The sequence below is a fragment of the Nycticebus coucang genome, chromosome 13 (assembly GCF_027406575.1).
Source record: "Nycticebus coucang isolate mNycCou1 chromosome 13, mNycCou1.pri, whole genome shotgun sequence".
Classification (NCBI taxonomy): domain Eukaryota; kingdom Metazoa; phylum Chordata; class Mammalia; order Primates; family Lorisidae; genus Nycticebus; species Nycticebus coucang.
Window position 1 is genome coordinate 102278192 of NC_069792.1, and position 14269 is coordinate 102292460.

Here is a 14269-nt window from a genome sequence, read left to right on the forward strand (position 1 = left end):
AGACCAGTGTAGACAGACAGGTCTGACCAGCCCAGGCAGACTAGCCTGGGGGTGCAAGGGACCTGCCTGTCTGCAATTCCTGAGGCCTCAGCATCCCCCCTCCAAAACTGGTCTTCTCTACTGTGCAGGCCCTGCCCAGCAACCCCCAGCCTCCCTTTCCCTCTGCAGGCCCCACCAGCCCAGCCCTGCCATCCAACCCACCCACATTCCATGCACCCATGTGCCCAGTGGCATTCCATGAGCCACATGGACGCATAGCCTCAACAAACCCCCAGCCCTGCTCCAAAGCACCCATGTCCCACCCACTCCCAAAGCTGGCCCCTTCCTCTGTGAGACACCATAACCAGCTCAGTCCCAGGCACTGTGGTCCTGGCCTGGGCCAGGGTGACACCTCCTATCTCTGCTCAGCTCCCCCCGCTACACCCTTTTACACCTAGCTGCTACAGGACAGGACAAAATGTAAATCTAATCCCACCATAACTATATTAAAAACTGCCAGAGGTCTATAGCCACCCACTTGCAAAGCTAGTGATCACCACAAAAAGCTGGCTGGACCCACAGGTCCCACCTCCAAACAGTGTGCTGTGAAGAAGAGCAGGGCAGCTCTGTGCCCATCTGTGCCTACCTCCCTGTCTCCTTCACCATGGGGGAACAGAGGGTCACACAGGGAAGTCAGGGCCCAAGTATGTCCTCTGCAGTCCACAAAGGGTCCCCTGCTAAGTGGGAAATGTCTCTGGCAAAGTTCAGTGGGCATCTTTTCTCTACACAATTCTCAGTCCATTCTGAACTTTGAGTGGGGAGAACCAGGAAAAGCATTACTATTTGAAACATAAATGAAATTCACATACAAAACCCATCCCTGATGGACACAGGCAACCTACCTAACTGGGCTGTATTGGTGACCAGTGCAGTTGTCCCACAAGCTTCTGACCTTGACCTCTGCTAGCCCTTCTGCCTTGGAGGGGCCATCAGGGGTGAGGACAGAGTCTGTGTAGTTCATCACTTGGTCACTTTTAAAACTCTTAGAAGTCAATGGTTTTGGTGTCTTCAGAACTTTTCCAGCCTGTGTGTTGAGCTATAATGACCCCTGCCAATGATGTGGTCTGGGGCCCAGGCCTGGCCCTAAGCCACACCCAGAATCCACCCTGCAAGGATGAGGGGACAGAGGGGTCCCGCCTGCCTACCCTGACTCAGCCTGGGGCTGGAGCTCATTTCCTGTTGGAAACTCTGAGCTGCCACTAGTGGCTGTGGCTGGGAAGACTGAGTCACCTCCCAGGGATGGGGGTGCCCTCTGCTCTCCCTGCTATGGCCACACCCAGATCCCCCTTCCTGGCCTTGCTACCAACTGCTACCCAGCTGGCCTTGCCTGGCCACGGACAAGGAAGGAGAGAAAAGGGGAGGGGCTCTCTCCACACCCAGGGCCCAAAAGTAGGGAGGGCTGGTCTGTTAAGTGTCTGAGGGTAGGCAGGAACACCGGGGCAGGGGGCACCAGTGGGGATCAGGGCCTTGACAAAGTGCCCAGCTAAGTGATCTTTGTCTCATGGTTCCTTCTGGGAGACACTGTCACTTCACTTACAGAGGAGCTAGAGAGGCCACATCACTTGCCCGAGGCTATTAGGAGAGCCAGAAGCTGCCTTCCACCACTGACCTCACTGACCCTCCCAGATGGGCTCCCACAGCAAGGTCCTAATGGGTCTAACCCTAACCAGGTTGATCAGAACTGGAGATTCCCCTCAGCACCCTATATAAGCAGCTGTGCCCCACCCATCTGGGACCTGGACCTGAGTGCCCTCACCCCACTCCCCTGGCTGACCCCTACAGGCACTCGCCTCAGCCCAGGCCTCTCTCCCATCCCTTAGAGAGCAGTTCCTTTCCCAGTGGGAAGCCACAGAAGGGGATTAGGAACCAAGCCTGCCTTGTGCTGGGGAACCTGGGCTGCCCTGAGGGCACTGTGCTTCAGGAGTGCCTGAGAGAGCTTTAGGCTGGATGTTGACACACCTGCCCAGCTGGGTCCTGCTGGCACGGGTGTAGTGGTAGGCCACAGAGAAAAGGCAGAGGGGGTTTCTGGGGCCCCTGGGATTACGGGACCTGGTTACACCTGGAAGAGGCCTACCAGAGTGGGCCAGCACCCACCAAGGTCTGCTCTCCGCCTCATCCCACCCAGGCTGGTCAAGCACCCAGTTGCTGATGCCCAACGCTCCATGTGGCCTGAGCCACACCAATGCCTGGGGCAGGCGTCACCCCACTACAGGCTCAGGGAGGTAGAGTGGTTTGCCCGGGCCACACTGTCATCTGCATGCCCCTACCTCTGTGCAAAGGGGACTGGAAGGCCACTGGATGGGGAGAGGAGTGACCAGAAGCAATGGGGAAGGCAGGGCTGAACTAAGCAGCTGTCCCTTCCACCTCCACTCAGGCCCCTCAGGCCCTTCAACCAGCCCCAGGGTGCGCCTGGGGATGGGCTGGCATCAGCCCACAGGCTCCTCCTCAGCTCACCCACCCGAAGTCCTCAACCCAGGAGGAGGAGCCACAGGGGGGTCCAGGGACCAGCCCACCCAGCCCTCAGGCAGACAGAGCGCCACCTGCTGGGTGAGCAAAGCGCCTATGCACGTGCTGCCTGCCCCAGCCCACTAGGCCTCGGCTGGGGTGTCCCAAGAGCCAGAATCCCCCCTCTCTGCCTCTCATGAGCTGGGGCCGGGATGCAGCTGACCTGTGGCTGGGGCAGGCTCCGGGCCTGGCCTGGCCTGGGTCCCCAGGGTGGTAGCTGGCACCACAGGGGTCTCGGGTGGCCCCTCCTCAGGCTCCTTTCGGCGGTACACCCGCTGCTCCTCACGGGCAGGGTCGTCAGCCGGCAGTCCCTGCTTTGGTGGGGAACCCAGGGGACCCTGCACGGCTTGCACATGGGGGCTGCGGCGTGCAGGTATCACCATGGCAACAGGGCGGCGCACACGCTGCAGAGAAGCAGGCACAATCTCTGGCGGCAGGTGCAGGTACTGGCGCAGGTGGGCGATACCCTCATTGGTGAGGTACCAGTAAAAGTGACGCCAGGCAAAAGTCTCCCGTACCAGGCCCCGGGACCGCAGGGAAGCCATGGCGCGAATGACCTGCAGGTTGGTGACACCAGGCACATGCGGGTGCAGGCTGCGAGGCCGCCGGTCCTTCTTGGCCACCATCACACCCTCGCGGAAGAGCACCTCGTAGATGGCCCGCAGCTGGTCCAGCGGCAGGAGCATGCCAGCCACCATGGCTGCCAGGAAACCGGGTGGGCCCACGGGAGAGGTAAGCAGGCGGGGGGCACAGCAAGGAGGCCGGGGGAGGCTTCCTCAGCACTCTGGGCAGCAAGGCTGGCCACAGGGCAGGCAGGCTCAGGCGCTAAGCACAAGGGCGCGGGTTCTGGGACTGCGTGGCTCGCGGGGCCTGGCTCCCTGGCTCTTGCGATTCCAACCGGCACTGCTGCCTGCCCAACCGCCTATGCTAGCCTCCTGCCCGCCCGCCCTCAGGACGCTGGGCCAGCCCCCTCTGACTCAGCAGCATGGGCGGTCCCTCCCACCCATGGCCAACAGGGCCCCTCGCAGAGTGCGGGATACCTCAAGGCAGCAGGCAGCCCCACAGCTGCCCCTTTCCCCTCCCAGGCCCCACGACTCCAGTGTCAGAAATTACATCAGTTTCTAAACACTTCCCTCAAAGTTCCTAAGACTGGGGGTGGTGGTGGTGGTGGTTGGCAGATACAGCCCAAGAATTTGAAGAAAAAAAGGTGGCAGATAAATGGAGGTCCTCAGACCAGGTAGCCCACCAGAGATGTGGACTCCAGGGCATCATAGCTTTACACGGAGCTGAATAGGGGGCACTCAGGCCTGAGGGGGGACATGTGAAGAAGCTAGGCTTTGGGGATCAGAAGTCCAAGGGGGCAGCAGAAGGCAGCTGCCAGAGCACATGGATAGGCAAGCTGCAGGCACCCCTGCTGCTGTCCATCAGCTGGGCAAAGGGTCAGAACCCCCACATCCAAAGGCTGGGCCTAGAGGCAGTGGCCACTGGACTGAACACTCCCCCTTCCAGGCCCAATTAGTGTAGCCCAGGGCATGTTGAGCAGGGCTTCCCACAAGGTGCGGCTCTGATGGGGCCTCTCCCCTCTGCAGCCCAGGCCAGCTGTCCCAGGCCAGGCAACTCCCGGCTGCTGCAGGAAATCAAAGTCACCCAGTCCCAGCCACCCACAGACTTCCACCCTGGGCAACCCAAGTGCCCAGTACCAGGCTAGGAGCTAGCTGCAGAGATGGGGGAGAACACCACTGCGGAAGGTGGGGGGGAGAACCAGGGGCCCCAAGGAGAGGAAAAGGAAAAGATCCAGCCACACCCATCACCACCCCTGTCCCCCACTGAGGGTCCCACCTTAGATCCCTGGGCCCCACACCACCTAACACCCCATTAACCCCCCCACCCAGACATGCTTCCCACAAGCTGACACACCCATTCCCTCCAGGCACTGCAGCCCAGGAACTGATTATAAATAGGGCGGAGGTGGGGGATCTCGAGGTGGGAGGTGCTGGCCAGCCGGCAGGCAGGCAGCCAAGGAGCAGCAAATGGGGGCGGGTTTATGGGGCTGTCGCTATGGCACTACGGTGCAGCCTCCAAAAACACACACACACACACACACACACACACACACACTGTATAAGCCCTGAGGGCAAAGCCAACTTCTCCCAAAGCCTGCTGGTCAGCCAGCTCACTGCACCACTCTCCCCCACCCTCAGCCAAACCCAGGCAGGAAGGGGGCCAGCCTCACCAGTGTACTAGCTCTAGGAGGGTGCGGTGCCACATCAAGGGACAATAATAGGGGACTGATGGGGAAGACAGGTCAGGCAGCAGCCACACTCCCTCTGCCCTGCAGCACCTGCAGACCCCTCTACACTACCAGGGCTGTGGCTTGGGAATCTATACTAGCTGGGGTCCAGGCCTGCTCTCAGGCCAGCAGTCCAGCCCAGCCTAGCCTTGCACCCAGAGAAGTTCCTTTTCTCTTGACCTGTCCCTCAGCCCCCCACACACACTGACCTGCATTCCCCCCTGCCCCCTCCACATCCATGCCATCTTCCCAACAAGATTCCTTAACCTAACACCCAAGTCTCCATACCCCTGATGAAACCAACCCATGGCCCTGACACTGTTCCATAATGGTCCCAAGCCACAACCAAGGTACCTACACACTGGACCTAAGTCCTCCTGCTAAGAAAGCCTGCATAGGGCTCTAGCCTGCAAGCTTATCTCTCCCCCGCCAACCCAAAGCAGCTACCGGCTCCAAAAGGGGTTGGGCTTGGAGGGACCCCGCCCACAGCAAGGCATCTGCAGTCAAGAGGGGGAGGAGCAGAGCAGAAAGTTCCCAGCTCGCCTGCCAGCTCTGACACACACACACCCCTGTGGCACACGCCCCCTGTGAGTGTCCCCACCACCACCCTGTGCCAAGTGCAGACGTTCCCCAGGTCCACAGGTTGGGAGGATGCCCCTTCCCTCCCCAACCCCAACCCCCACCCTGCAGTAGCTGAGAGGGCCAGGGCGCCGGCTGGGCCACCTCCTCTTCCACACCAGGCCCCCTTCAGGTTTCCAGGGCAACCAGTCAGTGCTCTTGGGCAGCCCCCAGCTCCCCCACCCCAGGACAAAGAACTGCAGTGTGGACTTGCCGAGAGGCCAGACCGCCGGCGCCTCCGCATGGTGACCCACGGCCCCACCGGGAAGTCTGGGCTCCCGCTGGCCCCGGCCCCGCCCCCGACACTCGCTGCCGAGCGGCCTGCAGCAGGCCCAGGGAGGACCTGCACCAAGTGGAGCCCGATGAGGATGAGCCTAGCGTCTCCCGTGGCTCCAGGTCAGCGCCCCAGAGTTGCCCCCCAGGCGGCAGGGTCTGCCGCCCTCAAACAGAGGTCACTGCATGCTCTGCGTCCCCCAACTTGGGCCCAGTCCCGGACTGCACCTTTGAGGGAGCTGATCTCGTGCTGGATGGCTCGCGAGGGATCCATGTCTGCGCCGGGAGCTGAGAGCGGCGTCCGCCGCCACGCGGAGTCCAGCCCCGCACTGCACTGCCCCGGCCAGCGCCGCAGCCTGGGGAGGAGCCCAGAGGTACAGGGCAGGACTTGCCGGCAAGGGGCGGGGCTTCGACTGATCAATGCAGCACAGGGCTGCAGCAGGCGCATGCTCCCGGCCAGGCACCGCCCCACCCCTCCTTCCTTGGCTCCTTTTCTGGGACACAGAGACCCCAGGTCACCAGGCCAGACACTGGAGCACAGGGACGGCCCATCTCACAGTCCCCTGCCTCGGCTGCCTGGAGCTATACTCAGAATGCCTGAGGGACGCATGTGTAAGGGCCTGGCCCTGGCCTTGAAGACCCCACCACCCACTCCCTGCAGGATTCTGACCTCCCTGTCACCTCCTCAGCCAGCTCCTCTCCAGGGCCATGGCTGGAGAGTTGTCTGTGGTCATGCCTCCAGAACCCAGGAAAGCCCCAATTCACAAAAGAGCAGCAGCCACTTCCACACCCAGGGTAGTACCCTTCCCTGGGCCCTCTCTAACCAGGTGCTCTCTGGATCACCTCACCAGGTTCTATGGCTCAAGGGCTCTACAAACATGCTGAATTTCACTACAGTCAGAAGGTGGCCAACAGGAGCACCTCCAAGTACACCTAAGGGATAATCAGCAACGTATGTAGCACTTTTTGTGAGTTCGAAAACATAATTGTCCAACCTCTGCCTCGAACAACAGGAAAAACTCTTCACCAGCAATGCACGACACAATATACTCTAAGGTGAGATAAACAATGATTGGTCAGAACTTGAACATGGAAAGCCCCAGCTCCATGAGGAGAAGCAAGCTGACTCCGCTAACCGCCTTAATAACCACCTAAAACTTCTCACACAACTGGCAGACCTGAGTCTCACTGCCGGGTGCTGTGCAGCTGGGGGCATGGCTGCACAGGCGCTACCTGGTTACTGTCTTTCAGAGAAGCAACTGCAAGATCTAGCAACCCTCTTAGAAATGTTTAAATTTTTGTTTCAGTAGAAAACATTTGTATGAATCAAACACTGAAGGTACAGAGTGAAAACTCTCCCTTCCAACTTGAACCTTCCCTACCCACACACACAATGTGAAACCACTATTAGCGGGTCCTGTTTATTCCTCCACAATTTCTTTATGGAAAAATCAAGCAAATTCAAACATAATTGTTGGCTTCCCCACATCTCATGTGCACCCTTCTGGCTTCTGCATTGAACCTCACACAGCAGGGGTCTCTCACTTGGCACAGGGATGGCATCCATCCTGCTCCTCCAGCATGAGGCGCACAGCATAGTGCCCCTGTCTTCTGCTCATCCACATCCTGTGTGTGTAGAGCTGACAGACACTGTCACTGGCCTGGTTCCCACAGCTCCATCAGCAGAACCCAGGAATCCAGATTTTGGATTTTTGCCAAAGTGATAAGAGAAAACCAGTATCTTGCTATTAATAAAGCTTAAATTGTGAAAACTATTTGACCCAGATATTCTATTTTAACAACAGTCATAGACTATTTTATAGACACATACAATGATCCAGCTACAAAGCTGTTCACTGCAACAGTTTCTAATACAAAAAAAAAAAAAATCTTAATGTTCCATGAGAAGGAATTGATTTAAATATTGTATGGTTACCATACAAAATAGTATTTTGTTAATGTCACAGAAAGATGTCCATGATATCATTAAGTAAAAAGAAATTACATGTCTAAAATACTTTATAACACTGAATTATGAAATTGCAAATAAGACATATGAGAAAACAAGCACACAACAAAAACAATATGTCAACCAACTGCTGCAGGATGACTTGGAATGGGGGTTAAACGGTGACCTGCAAAACAGTATGTCCAAGTCTCTTGGACTCGTAAATTCAACCTTATTTGGAAGTAGGGTCTTTGCAGATATGATTAAGTTAAAGATCTTGAGATACGATCACCCTGGATTATCTGGGTAGATTCTAGATCAGGGGTCCTCAAACTGCGGCCCGCTGAGGACATTGATCCGGCCTCCGGGTGTTTTTGCCACCGCTGCCTGTCCCGCTACAGTGCGCATCTGTGGAATGTGTGCGGCACTCTCTGACTCCCCTCCTCTCTGTCTCTTGACTCCTCCTCAGTCTCAGGACTAACTGATGCACACTTGCATCACTTGTTACCACTAGCAGTGAGAAATATGAAACCAGACATTGACCATCTCATTAGCCAAAAGCAGGCCCATAGTTCCCAATGAAATACTGGTAAGTTTGTTGATTTAACTTTAGTTGTTCATTTTAAATACTGTATGTGTTCCCATTTTGTTTTATTACTTCAAAATAAGATATGTGCAATGTGCACACGAATTTGTTCAGTTTTTTTTTTTTAAACTATAGTCTGGCCCTCCAACGGTCTGAGGGACAGTGAACTGGCCCCCTGTTTAAAAAGTTTGAGGACCCCTGCTCTAGATTGAAGAGCAAGTGTCCCTGGAAGAGACTGATGAGGAGAGAGAGACACAGAAGAGGAGAGGCAGGCATTAAGAGATGCAGATGGGCAGCTGGAATTTCGGTGCCACCAAGTGGGATCTCACAGTGTGTCTGAGGAGCCCTTTCTCTGCTTCACTTGTCTGAGCTTCAGCTGAATTCCAAGTTGGCAGTAAGGCTGGGAGGACTCCGGAAAGGCCAAGAGAAAGGTGGTTTCCCCCTCTCAGAGAGATGGCTTGCAGTTCTGGGTGGGCCATATTCATTGACACCTGAAATCCAGGGCGACCAGTTGTGGGTGTGACTGCGGCTGTGTACAGCACTGCCACCCTGTAGCACTCCCTCAGAGGCACCTGAACTGGCAAGAAGTGCATCAGAAGACTGAAGGGTAAAGTGGCCTCATGCCTCCTCATTTGCAATTTGCTATTCGTGGAGATAAGGACTCTCTCGCATCAAGGCTACAATTGTGAGTGGTGCTGCCATTCCACACATCAGCAAACCTTTAAAGGAAGGGCAACAGAAGATTGTCTAAAAGATGCCTGGATTCCATATTACCTCAGGACTCTGAATACTCAAACAGCTCCAAACTCTAAACCCTCTCACAGTGTTGGTGATTCCAGTGGACTGTATCTCTGTGAAAAGCACAATTTTGCCTTTTTTGTAATTCTATTTGAGCTGGAGAGGTTTAATTAGCTTTCCAATCAACCAATTTTCAGCATTCAAGTCTTAACCATATTTAAATGTTACTGTGGCTTCAAAGAAGCTATTGATTCTGAAGTAGTGGGTTTTGACTGAGTTGACTGTTTTTTAAAAAACGGTTTGCATTTTTTTTCTTTTTTGAGACAGAGTTTCAAGCTGTCGCCCTGGGTAGAGTACCGTGGCTTCACAGCTCACAGCAACCTCCAACTCCTGGGCTCAAGCGAGTCTCCTGCCTCCACCCCACCAAGTAGCTGGGACTACAGATGCCTGCCGCAACACCTGGTTATTTTTTGGTTGTAGCCATCATTGTTGTTTGGCGGGCCCAGGCTGGATTCGAACCCACCAGTTCAGGTGTATGTGGCTGGCACCTTAGCCGCTTGAGCCACAGGCGCTGAGCCAAAAAATTTGTTTGGATTTTAATTGTGATGTAGAAGTTATACTAACAAATATCTGTTTTGCACAGACATTACTTCCACCCTGGTGGATAAGCTCAATAAAGGTTATATTCCTGCAAAAAAAACAAAAACAAAAATTAAAAAAAATAGCATGGTACAGCATGGCAGAACCGGGAGAGGAAAAGCAGGCTCTTCCCAAAGGCCTTCGGAGCAAGGACAGGCCTGCTGACCACCTGGGTTTTGGACTTCTGGCCTCCAGAACCGTGAGAGAATAAATTTGGGTGTATTAGGCTACACTGTTTATGATAATTTGTTATAGTGACCACAGAATATTAATACAGATGTTGTTACCAGGAATGGGGTGCTACTGTGCTACTTAAAATATGGCAGTGGCCTTAGCATTGGGTGTAGAACAGAGATGAGGAATCTTGAGGCACATGATAGAAAAGTCTAGATCACCAGACCATACTGTTGGTTAGTCAGACATGCTGCTGGGAGGCCTTGGGAAGAAATGAAGAACACACACATTTCCTTGGAGAGTGAGTGAAGGTGAGCCTTGTCAGTGGCAAAGATTTGGCTGAACTATGTTCTCTGTTGGTTACAAAGTAGAACTTGTGAGCTATGGACTTGGATCTTGAGCTGAAGAGATTTGTAAGCGAAGTGTGGGAGGTGCGGCTCAGCTGCTTCTTGCTGCTTATAGTGAAGTGCAGGAAGAAAGAGGGAAACTGAGGAAGGGACTGTTAAGCAAAAACCACCAGCACGGGCGGCACCCATAGCTCAGTGGGTAGGGTGCCGGCCACATACACTGAGGCTGGCGGGTTTGAACCCGGCCTGGGCCAGCTAAAATCAATGACAACTGCAACAACAAAAACAACAAAAATAGCCGGGCGTTGTGGTGGGCGCCTGTAGTCTCAGCTACTTAGGAGGCTGAGGCAAGAGAATCACTTAAGCCCAAGAGTTGGAGGTTGTTGTGAGTTGTGACGCCATGGCACTCTACTGAGGGCGATATAGTAAAACTCTATTTAAAAAAAAAAGCAACCAGCACTAGTGATTTGGGAAAGCTGCAGCCTATTCAGACTGCAAAAACTGGTGATGTTGGAAGAGTCACTGTTAGGAAAGCACTTTGGAGAGAGAGGTACAGGTGTGACTGCACAGCCTTTCAACCAAACCCATCAGGTGTGTGATTCATGGGGCCATTCGACCACCTCAGCAGAGCTGGGACTAGAGATGAGATTATCCAGGAAAGATCAGTGGTGAATCCACCTGCCTAATGGCCTGGCTCCCTGTGACTTACTAGGGAGACCCACAAGTTTTATGAGAATGTTGTATCAGCAGAAACACCATCAGCTTGTATGAAGAGGACAGAAGCAGGATGAAATGAAAGATGGTGTAGCAGTTCTGCAATGCTGCAGGTTGGAAACAGGGCGACAGAACCAGCCAGCTGCAAACATACTACCCTTCCAGTAAGAAGGGAGAGTGACTTCAGGAGCAGAGCTCAGGCCCAGTGGGAGGAGCCGTGTTGGGCACAGAGGTGAGGCCAGCGAAGTGCAGATGCAGAGAACAGGACACTGAGCCACAGAGGAGCACCCAGGCCTGGAAACCCCATGGAATTTGCCTTGCTGGATTTCTTTTTCTTTTTTTTTTTTTTTTTTGTAGAGACAGAGTTTCACTTTATGGCCCTCGGTAGAGTGCCATGGCGTCACACAGCTCACAGCAACCTCCAACTCCTGGACTTAAGCAATTCTCTTGCCTCAGCCTCCTGAGTAGCTGGGACTACGGGCACCTGCCACAACGCCTGGCTATTTTTTTGTTGCAGTTTGGCCAGGGCTGGGTTTGAACCCGCCACCCTCGGTATATGGGGTCGGCGCCCTGCTCACTGAGCCACAGGCGCCGCCTGCCCTGCTGGATTTCAAACATGCTAAGGACTGGTGATCCCTTTATTCTTTCTCCTTTTTCCCTTTTGGAATGGGAATATCTAGTCTATGCCCAACATCGTGATCTGGAAGTATGCCACATGCTTTTTAGTTTCCCGGTTACAAAGACAGAGAATTTTGCCCCAGTCTGAACCTGCCCAGAGCGTTACCCATACCTGATTTAGACAACTTAGATGATGAGATTTGAAACTTTGGGGGCCTGGTCAGAAAGAACTCACTTTTGAGCAGCTCCCTCACTAAATTTCAGACTTAAAATAGATGCTGTAATAAGTTGAGACTTTGGGGAATATCGGGAGAGTGTGAATGTACTTGGACATGGGACAGATATGAATTTTGTAGGGCCAGATGGAGGACTATAGTGGGTTAAATGGTGGCCCCAAAAAGGTATGTCTACATCCAAACCTCTGGAACCTACAAATGTTACCTTATTTGAAAAGGGTCTTTGCAGATGTTAAGACAAATATCTTGAAATGAGATCCTAGATTACTCAGATAGGGCCCTAAAACCTATGACAAGTGTCTTTATACAAGGTAGAAGGGAAGCCACCAGGGCAAGGTCATGTGAAGATGGAGGCAGATATTGCAACAATGCAGCACAAGACAAGGTACACCAGTGGCCACCAGAAACTAGGAGAGGCGAGGAAGGCAACTGCCCTAGAAGGCATCTGAGGGCGTGTGGTCTTGCCAACACCTGGACTGTGGGCATGTGGCCTCCAGAACTGTGAGAGAACACACAAGTTCTCTGGTATTCCAGGCCACACAGTTTGTGGGACTTTGTTACAGGAGCCGCAGGAACCTAAGACAGGATGTTCTTTGGGCTATTTGTATTCTGTCAATATCTATGAGTTCTGGTGTTAATAATAAAGCAAAGTTTGGCCGGTGCAGTGGCTCATGTCTATAATCTCAACACTTTGGGAGGCCAAGGTGGGAGGATGGCTTGAGCCCCAAGAGCTCAAGACCAGCCTTGGCAACGTAGCAAGATCATTTCTCTACAAAAAAAATTGTAAAAATTAGCCAGGTGTGGTTGTGTATACCTGCAGCCCCAGCTACTCAGTAGGCTGAAGCAGGAGGATCACTAGAGACCAGAGTTACTCTAGCCTGAGTGACAGAGTAAGACCGGTCTCTTAAAAAGAAGTGAACCTCAGTTGTCTCTTAAGGCTTATCCTGTGCCTATTCTATTAGCTTGCCATATAGCCATTCATTTAATAAGAAAGAAGGAAAGGCGGTGCCCATAGCTCAGCGAGTAGGGTGCCTGCCACATACACTGAAGGCTGGCAGGTTCAAACCTGGGCCAGGCCTGCTAAAACAATGACAATTGCAACCAAAAAATAGCCGGGTGTTGTGGTGGGTGCCTGTAGTCCCAGCTACTTGAGGCAAGAGACTTGCTTAAGCCCAAGAGGTTCAGGTTGCTGTGAGCTGTGGCTCCAGAGCACTATACCAAGGGCAGCAGCTTGAGACTCTGTCTCAAAAAAAAAAAAAAAAGGAGAAAAAAAGATGGATTTTCTTTTTTTTTAGAGACAGAGTCTCACTTTTGTCACCCTCGGTAGAGTGCCATGGCATCACAGCTCACAGCAACCTCCAGCTCTTGGGCTTAGGTGATTCTCTTGCCTCAGCTTCCCGAGTAGCTGGGACTACAGGTGACTGCCACAATGCCCAGCTATTTTTTGTTGCAGTTTGGCCAGGGCTGGGTTCAAATCCGCCACCCTCAGAATATGAGGCCAGCACCCTACTCACTGAGCCATAGGTGCCGACCGGGGCCCAAATCTTAAAGGCCTCTTTATCGTCTTCTGAACGAATACCTTCCCTCTGTCATCTGAGAGGGGCTCCTGATTCCCCTTGTGCCTAGTCTGCCATTGCTCCAGGCCACCACAACTACCGATGACCTGGCCCAAGCCCCTCACTAGGCCCTGCATCTCCCTGCCCACTGGGGGTCCATGGGCATCACCCCTAGCTCCCACCCATGGCAGATCTGGGCACATGACCCCGACTAGTATCATCCCACCCCAGCTTCCTTAATTTTCAAGGTGCCTGGCTCCATACCCTCTGCTGCCAGCTCCCTTTGGGCCACAGGCACCATTGCCCACATCATCCCATCCTGCTAGAGTTTGACAGCCCAATTCTGGGAACATTGCCTATCTCCTCTGAATCACTGGGCCCTCACTGGCAAGGAGTAAATCACCACTGGTCCCTGATGGGTGTGGCTGGGTAAATGAGAGAGATCACCACTACTCCACCGAGCCCTTGCCCCAGGGACCTTGGGCCAGTGTTCTGCCAAGGCTGTGCCCTCAGACGGCATGGCCTCTGTGTCAGCACTCCATCCTGGGGAACATCCTCCCTCCCAGGCTGCTTGACCCACCACAGCCTGACACTGGCATGGCCTCCTGAGCACCTCCAATCTGACCATATCCCAAGTTGTTTCACCAATGTGCTCATCACCTGGTCCTGTTCAGCCCTCACTCTGCTCTTGAGACCCCGTCCCAGGTGGCCCTTCCCTGCTTCATCATGCCCCTGCCTCTGCACTGCCAGGACCCTGCCTTGCCTCAGCCCACTGCTTGCTTCCTCACAGCCTCATATCACCAGCCCCCAGACTCTGGAGGGACCCTGGCTCAGAGCTCAGGCCCAAGGCCTTCTCCCATGGTGGCCTAAGCCACTGTCCCAGCCTGCCCTCCCTAGAGTAGTCTGGCACGTTCTGGCATCTTGGCATTTGCATATGCATTATTTATTTTTTTAGAGACAGAGTCTCATTTTATCGCCCTCGGTAGAG

The 14269-nt window shown here is 53.9% G+C and overlaps 1 protein-coding gene across 15 annotated transcripts in view; it reads right to left on the reverse strand.

Moving 5' to 3' along the window:
- The window catches only part of PLEC (plectin), a 56923-nt gene that overhangs the window by 30666 nt on the left and 11988 nt on the right, over window positions 1-14269 (reverse strand). For 3 of the 15 annotated variants that reach the window (XM_053559528.1, XM_053559529.1, XM_053559527.1), the window contains exon 1: window positions 2708-3434. The exons of 8 other annotated variants lie outside the window; for them this stretch is intronic. In XM_053559528.1, the coding sequence (XP_053415503.1) occupies window positions 2708-3242 (535 nt within the window). In that variant the 5' untranslated portion in view covers window positions 3243-3434. Of the gene's footprint in view, window positions 1-2707; window positions 3451-5953; window positions 6143-14269 lie in introns of those variants that run through there. 4 more of the 15 variants (XM_053559532.1, XM_053559531.1, XM_053559535.1 and 1 more) reach the window with 3 other exon arrangements.